The sequence below is a fragment of the Macrotis lagotis genome, chromosome 8 (assembly GCF_037893015.1).
Source record: "Macrotis lagotis isolate mMagLag1 chromosome 8, bilby.v1.9.chrom.fasta, whole genome shotgun sequence".
NCBI classification, from domain to species: domain Eukaryota; kingdom Metazoa; phylum Chordata; class Mammalia; order Peramelemorphia; family Peramelidae; genus Macrotis; species Macrotis lagotis.
Window position 1 is genome coordinate 140,856,819 of NC_133665.1, and position 8,708 is coordinate 140,865,526.

The following is an 8,708-nucleotide window of genomic DNA, read 5'->3' on the forward strand; positions in this document are numbered from 1 at the left end:
AGGTCTTCTAGCCTTAAATTAAGTATTCTTCCCACCTCCCATGCTTAAAACCAGCCCCTTTCCTTTTTGTCTGCCACCGTCCAAAGAACAAGTATGTGATTATCAGCTATGTGCTTAAAAAAGAAGTGTGTTAACGTCACAGCACGTCTCCACTCCAACATTTTAACTGGGTTTCTTATAAGTGCTACTGTTACCTCAGCATAGATCACTTCAGAATGGCTGACAGAGGTATGCTAGGGTCATATTCACCCATCTTTAACAACTTTTTAAAAGTTATCACTAGACATTGTACTGACCAGCTTTCTTTTGGGCACCACTCTCACTCAGATAGCATCGTTCACACGAATTGCTTATAGAAATTCACCGCCCAACTACATTCAAGTTTATCTCCTCCAGGTCCCCCATGCAACATTTCCCTTTCCAAAAGCCAACTGGGGACCACTCAAAGACCTGGAAAAATGTAGGGCAGAGTTTGCCAAAAGCCCAAACCAGAAGGCAACTCAGCAAGGCTCTAAAATGGTAGCCTCGTTGTGGTACAGAGAGGTCCTGTAAGCCATGAACAATATAACATGAAGAGTAAAATTATCTAGCACTAAAAACATTGTATATATTTATAAAAACTATTTAAAGAGACTCCTCAGTATCCTCCCCAGCCCAGGTACTGAACCATGAGCAGCTAACAACCTTGCCGACCCTTAGTTCTGCCAAGGATTCAATTCCTTCTCAACAAATGCTTGTGACACTGACTAACAAAAGCCCCCAAACTGAGGAGCAAGTTCTGGTGTCTTCTGCCCCTACTCAGGAACTGGGGATGAGAAAAAAGCTTTCAGATTGAACATGATAACTGGCCAAGTTTTTAAAAGGCTGGCACATGGAAGAAGGGTTAGACTTGTTCTGTTTGGCTCCATTGAGCAGAACCAGTAGAATCCCTGAGGACAAGGATCATTTTGTTTTTGCTTTTGTATCATAAGCACTTAGCACAACACTTTGTAGCAGACTTAATAAATTCAGGTTAGAAGGGCATCTAGGTTGCACAGTGGATAGGGCACCTTGAGGTCAAATCTGACCTCAGGGACTAACTAGCTGTGTGACCCTGGACAAGTCACTTAACCCCAATTTCCTCTCCACAAAAAAATAAATAAATAAAAATAAGTTCGTGTTAGATTGAATTAAATTAGGAGTATAGGGTAGGAGGCAAATAGTAAACAAATAGTCTTTTTTTTTGCAAGGCAAACGGGGTTAAGTAGCTTGCCCAAGGCCACACAGCTAGGTAATTATTAAGTGTCTGAGACCAGATTTGAACCCAGGTACTCCTGACTTCAGGGCTGGTGTTTTATCCACTGCACCACCTAGCCACCCTGTACAAATAGTCTTAATAGAAGAAAATATCTCCTAACAATCAGAATTATGTATTGTATTGCCTGGGGAAACAGTAGGTTCCTCAGTCCTGAAGATCTGTAAAGACTGCAGATATTTGATCAGTTGTTTTCTGAGGCATGCATTGGATGAGATAGGTACCATGACTTCTTCTACAATATAGGTTCATATTCAGCAGAACATTTCTGGAAGTGGGAAAAGCAAATAAACTGAGGCAGGACCTTGTTTTTGTGTTGTTGTAAGGTCATGTCTAATTCTTTGTGACTCCATTTGAAGTTCTCTTGGCAAAGATACTGCATTAGTTTGCCATTTTCTACTTCAGCTCATTTTACAGATGAAGAAACTGAGGAAAACAGGTTTAAGTGGTTTTGCCCAGAGTCATACAGAGAGCAAGTATCTAAGGCTGATTTTAACTCAGGTCCTCCTGGCTCCACACGCTAAAATGCTTGGACCAAGACTAGAAGACAAGGAAGCGATGAAAGGACTGGTAACCATGCCATCCAGCGATTGGTTAAAAAAAACTGATGATATTTGTTTAGCCTGGAAAAAATTTTGGGATAGCCACCTTCAAATGTTAGAAGGGCTATCATGTGGAAAATAATGGATTTTTTCCTGCTTGATTCCCCAAGGAAAAATTAGGAGTAATGGGTGGAAGAACCAGAGAAGCAAATCTAGCATTGATGTAAAGATATATTTCCTAATAATTCAAGGTATTTAAAGACAAGAGTCAGTGTCTTTGGGAATCATTGAGTACTAGAGGTCTTCAGGGGTTGGATGATCACTTGTCAATAATATTTTAGAGGATCTTCTTAATCAAGCTTGGCTTGAACTCGGAAGTCTCTTTCTCTGAAATCCCTTAGATTTTGGGAACCATTACACCAAATCCCTTAAGGATATAATCTACAAAAAATCAGAGGTAACAACATCTTCCCCCACCTTCTCTTAATATGAAACTCCAGACACTCCACCTTCTTGACTATAGTTCCATAGGGAAATTGCTTTTTAACTGCTTATGGTTAAGATTCCAGTTTTGATACCTCCTAGCTGTGTAACCCTGAACAAGTCACTTGATCTCTATCTCAATTTATATATCTGTAAAATGATAATAATAATAAAATGTAAATGTAAAATAAAATAAAATGTATAATAATAATAAATTAAAATTTAAAATGATAAAAAGAGGGGTGGCTAGGTGGTATAGTGGATAAAGCACCAGCCTTGGAGTCAGGAGCACCTGGGTTCAAATCTGGTCTCAGACACTTAATAATTACCTAGCTATGTGGCCTTGGGCAAGCCACTTAACCCCATTTGCCTTGCAAAAAAAAAACCCTAAAAAAATGATAAAAAGATAATAATTACACTGTTAACTTCATAAGATGGTTGTGAGAAAAAACATTCTCCAAATCTTGCAGTGCTAAAGAAATGTGAGCTATGATATTTATCAACCAATAGTCAATGGACATTTATTAAGCACCTACTATGTACTAATCGCTGTATTAAACACTGCAGAGAACAGCAAAAGATAGCTCCTGGTCTCAAAGAGTTCATAATCTAATGAGGGCCCACAATGCCTAAAGTGAAGTGGTGGGGAAGTGTACTAGGGAGCCTGGTTAGAAAGGGAGAAGTGATCAAGTCCTGAAACCAGGTGGAAGGATGGAAAGTCCCCAAAACAAGAAGGAAGTATGAGTTTCATAGTTAGTTCCATCTCATAGGAAGAAGAGTTACTAGAGGTGTCAATGAAGTCCAGGATAGCAGCCAGGAGGGAAATTTTCAGGTGGCTGCCTTGGGCCAGGATCTGGGAAAGATTCTCAGATAACTACCCTCTACCCTCACCAACCAGGAGAATGGGATATTGGAGCAAGTAGCACTGGTGAGCCTTGAGTTTCAGAGTGATTCCATCTTTCAGAAAAATGAATATTGGGGCAGCTAGGTAGCACAGTGGATAAAGCACCGGCCCTGGAGTCAGGAGTACCTGGGTTCAAATCCGGTCTCAGATACTTAATAATTACCTAGCTGTGTGGCCTTGAGCAAGCTACTTAACCCCATTTGCCTTGCAAAAGCCTAAGGAAAAAAAGAAAGAAAAAAAGAAAAATGAATATCATCTTTGGGCTACAGAAGTTGTATAGAACCAGTCTTACAAATAAGTAATGTGATATGTTCTAAAAGATCAAAAATGCTTTGTCTCTTAATGTTTACCTTCCCCTCAAAAGAAAAAAAACTTACTTTCCTTATTTGTCAAATGAGGGTAGGGACACAATATTGGACTGGAGGAACAACTGATGTTCTAAGGGTCCTTTCCAGTTCTGACATTTAATGAGTATAATAAGCATCTATTTATTAAGCATAATAAATATAAAGAATGAATGAGAAAAATTTAAAGCCCACTTTTGACCATGTGTCAATCAAAGTAGGATATCACTGATGAAATTAAATACAGCAAGAACACTAAAACCTTTATGATAGCCAATAGTTTCAACCACCTTGAGTCCAATCCAAACCTTTTTTTTGGAACCAGTCACAAGCAGTCGGACAAACTGGGCACTATGCTCTATAATGTTAGTTATTATTATTATTATTTTTATATTATTTTATTGTTTTCATTAGCAGCATCAGATACCATCTGAGTCCTCAAGGAGCTTACCATACAGTTGATAAAACATTACAATCATATAGTGCTTTAAAGTTCACAAGGTATTTTACCTACATTGTTTCATTTGAGCCTAGTGACAGTCTTTCCAGGTAAGTAATATGGATATTATTAGCTACCCTTTATCAATGATGAAACTAAGGCAAATGGAGGTTAACTGATTTGTCCAAATTAGTCATATGAGGCTGGATTTGAATTTAGGTATTCCTGATTCCAGGCCCAGCACTCTATCCACTTCACCACCTACTTGTCCCAATGCATTTCTAGATTGTTCCATTGAAAAATAGCTCCTGGATAATCAAGACTGAGCTGTTCTGCATTGATTTTCAATTTTGATATTTGGAAGTCTCGGAAAGAGATTGATTCCTTAGTCACTGAAAAAAAGAAAAACAAAGATTTCAATTGCATCATTCTCTGAATTCCTAGCTTTATTCAAGGCTCATTCAAATACCACAACCTCTAAGATCTTTCTCACAAAAAAATTATTGTATTCCCTTTTTTATATTTTATATATAAAGCTATTTTCTTAACTCCAGTAGAATATAAGCATCTTGAAGCAAGAGTCTGTCTCATTTTTGTCTCCATAGCCCTAATACCTAGCACAGTGACTAACACATCTTAGATGGTTTCTAAATGCCCAAGAAATTTAATTAATTTGGACAGCAGGAGCTCTGCAAGCATGGGCATCTATTTACCAGTGGAATTATAACAATGCTTTAATCTACCGTCCCAATGCCAATCCTCCCATTTGTTCTTTTTTCTTTATACACAAATATACAATTATCTTTAACAGAGAGATGCCCTCTCCAACTTTGAAATACAAAACCTGATAGTAGATATTCATTAAAAATAATTTTAAACATACTTTTTGGTTTGTTAATATCACATCTATTGTAAAGGCAGTTTTTAAGAGGAATTCTGAAAGTTTATAATAATTTATAGATGTAGAGTTTGAAGGGAGTGCAAAAGTAATCTAGTCCTACATCTTCACTTTATATATGAAGAAACTGAGGCCCAGACCCTTCAATGATATATCTATAGTCACACAGCTTGTGTCAGAAGTAGGATTGGAACACAATTGTTCTCATTACAGAGCCAATATGTTTTGCTGTCTCTACCTCAAGATATTTTTTTTAAATGCAAAGATCTTTTTATTTATTTTTAAATGAAGTAATATGAAAATACATCTCCACATTAGTCACGTTGTATATGTTGGAAGAGGGAAAGCAATAATATAAAATTCAATGAGTTTTTAAAAAAAATACTCCCCAAGGACTCCCTTATTTCCATAGCCTCTAACTCATGGCCATTTGGAACCATTTTGAACTGGTTGGCTCCAGTTGACTTAAATTTTCATTGTGAACATTTAACAAATGCTCCAAATCAGGGCTTGGTTTATTGTTTTGGGGATTTACTTTAAATTTCAGAAAGCAATGGAGAAAATATCAATAATGCAAATTAAACTTAAAAGTGTGTCCTCCATACATTTTTTTTTCAGAGAGTCAATTATCAAAGATTTACCAGACAAATTTCAGTCCTTCCTCTCCCCTCCCCCCCCACATATACTGGTCAATAGTAGATACTCAGGTATCTTTAACTCCACAAACTAATAGCAAAATATAATGGATCTGTTATAAAATCTAATGCTGTTAATTTAGCCGTTTTGAAAGCCTGTTTGACTTAAGACCTTCTTAAAATCACAGCTTTCAAAAACTAGCTGTTAAAACCCTTCTGCCTCCATCTGTCTGCCATATAGTTGAGAACAGAACACCAAAATTGTGCTGGGATGGGTGTGGATGACTACTTCTCATCTGCAGCATTCACAAAAGGCATAAATGACACCTGTTAGCCCAACGCTTAGACAGAAACTTAAATCGAAGTAACAGCAGATTCCACACCACCCCTCCCCTCACAATCATCATTTAGCACCTTGAGCACTTTTTAATTAATTTCCTGCACTCCCTCTGAGTAGGCACCTGGAAGACATCACATCTGCATCTAATTTCACAAAGAATATTTCACTATAACCATTTATCAATAATGACTGGGGTGTTCAATGAGCCTGAACACATTTCTAATGAATACTAAACCTGGAATTCTGGGAAATTCTGTCAGCCTCAGAAAGATGTTGGTCTTCAAGCTTGATAAATATTAGTCTGTGAGTCAATTAGCATTTATTAAATGCCTACTATGTATCAAGTGCTGTACACCTACAAGTGGTGCATTAATAAATTGGGATTGTAAATTTGGGAAAAATCAAACAGTTGGTATTCAATACATGATGTCCTCTGCAGCTTCAGTTTGCATAAGCATCTGGGGATATGGTGAGGCAACATATAAGGGGCATTGAGCCAAATCTTCTAGTCCAGCAGTCTTCCTATAGGAACAACAACCCTGAGATGACTCTAAAACCCTGGAGATTGAAACATAACAAATTAAAGCCCATTCCTTCAGGAGGAGGTGGGCAACAAATATACCAATCAGTCAATGCAGGATGGAGTATGGTACCTCAAGGCTGTGCAGTATAAAAACACATATAGGGCAAGGAATTGAGGCAGAGAACAAGAAGGTACAATGAAAAATCTGAGTCATTGACATTCTTGCCCTCCTTCTTCAAATCCTACTCTTGAGATAAAAATCAGAACTCCCTCCATGAAGCCTTTACTGACCAAATCAAGTCACAATTCCTTACTCTGAATTCCATAACCATTGGCATAACCGTTCTTTGACTAATTATAGATTGCCTCATATTTTTATTTAGCTGTTTCATGTATATTAAATGCCCCTTGAAAGCATTTCTCTTAGCCCTACAAAGTGTTGGAAACAGTAGGTGCTCAATAGGCTTGTTGAAATGAATCTGCCAATGAATAATACACTATAGTTGTCTTTAGATCTCTTCCCTCTTCTATTCCTAATTTGCCTCTGCACCATTTACCACTCCACCTTTCACCAGATGGTCGTTTCCTGAGCATAGGCCCCCTCAGGGTCCCTTTTCCATCATGGTAGAGGAAAAAAAAATTAAGCCTAACAAATAAGCTCAACAGTCACACAAACAGCTCCCCGCAAGGACCACACTGAGGAACAGGCATAATTGCATTCTTTCCACCAATACCAACTTAAGTCAACCTCACAGACTCAAAAGGAAGAATGAGAAAAACAAATAATGATAACCATAAGCCAAAACACACATAGAGAAGGCGGTAAAGGATGAGGTGAAGACAAGAAATTCCATTCAGGAAGGACAACTCTGGAGTCTCCCCCAGTAGAGGGGTCTGTCAATGACTGAGACATCAGAGAAGAGTAGTGGGAAGGCTCGATTGTTCTATCTGTTGTCAGCCTCAGAGTCTTGAGGATGTGCTCCAAGCATCTCAGCCCTTCCTGAAGAGAACTCTAATTAATCGATGTTATCTTTCTTAAGCCTATCTTTCCGTAATATCCAGATAAGGCATCCCCGCGAGTGCATCAGCTGCTGGGTACAGCAGGACTTCCTATTATTTTTTCTACATTTGCTCAGTGTAAGCTCCTAGGGTTCTCCCCCCATCTGAAATCTGGCGAACAGTCTAGTTCCCCTCACTTGCTAGTTTGTGCGGTCGCCACCTGGCAGCCTTCCCGAGGCCCCCTCCCCTCCCGCCCCTTCTCACTCCCCGACCAGCCCAGTCCGCCCAGTCCCCCCAGGCACGAGCGGTGTCCAGCTGGGGAGGGGGGCCGGCGGAAGGGAGGGCGACGAGCCGGGTCAGCACCGGGGACAGCGGCCGGGCCACCTACCAGTCGGTGTGGGCTTCGTCGACCACCAGGAGCAGCTTGGCCTTCCTGGCGGCGGCGGGGGCGCTGGGGGGCGCGTCCACCAGCCCGGCCGAGGCGGCCGTCTGCTTCACGGCGTTGGAGAGCGAGCTGAAGAAGCTGCTGCTCATGGACGGCGCGGGGGCCGCGGGCTGCGGCTGCGGGCCGGGCTGCGGGGGCTGGCCCTGCAGCTGGGGCGGCGGCGGCCTGCGCTCGGGGGCCGGGGAGGCGCCGGGCGGCCCGGAGGGGCCCGCGCCCGGGCCCGGGGGCGGCGGCGGCGGCTGCTGGGGCTCGGGCCGCTGCAGGTCCGTCATGTAGCCATTGGGCAGGTTCGCGATGAAGCTGCTGTCGGAGAGGCGGCGCCGCAAGAAGTTCATCATCTGGCCGGAGGGCCGGGCGCCTGCAGCCCGGCGGGGACGGGCGGCCGCGGCGGCGGGGCGGGGGGCGAGCGGGCCCGGGCCCGGGGGCGCGCTGGCGGCGGCGGCGGCGGCTCCGACCTCAGCCGGCGGACTGCACGGAGCCCGGAGCGTGTGCCGGAGCGGGGGGCGGCTCGGGCTCAGGCTCCTCCCCTGCCCGCCCCGCCTCCGGCCCCGCCCGGCCCGCGCCAGCCGCAGAGCGCAGCCCCCCGGCGCCCCCTCCCTCCCGGCCGCACGCGCCCTGCTCCGGGCCGGCCAGCCCCGCGCCAGCCCGCGCCCTGCCGGGGCTCAGGGGCGCCCCTCCGCCACGTCCTGCGGGACTCTGGGACCCCCTAGCCCGGGTGGAAAACGAAACGTCCCCGGTGGTCCCAGGTGCCTGAGCTATGGGGCTCGGGGCTCGGTCCTAGCCCAGCAAGGGACGGGAGATCTCACACAAACCACCCCAAACACCAACAGCGCCCTGACGGCACAGATAGAATCTGTCCACC

The 8,708-nt window shown here is 43.2% G+C and overlaps 1 protein-coding gene across 1 annotated transcript in view; it reads right to left on the reverse strand.

The window, feature by feature from the left end:
* Positions 1 to 8,184, reverse strand: part of SYN2 (synapsin II) — a 257,971-nt gene extending 249,787 nt beyond the window's left edge. The window contains exon 1 of the mRNA XM_074198543.1: positions 7,790 to 8,184. Within this exon, the coding sequence (XP_074054644.1) occupies positions 7,790 to 8,184 (395 nt within the window). The remainder of the gene's footprint in view (positions 1 to 7,789) is intronic.
* Positions 8,185 to 8,708: the final 524 nt, after the last annotated feature.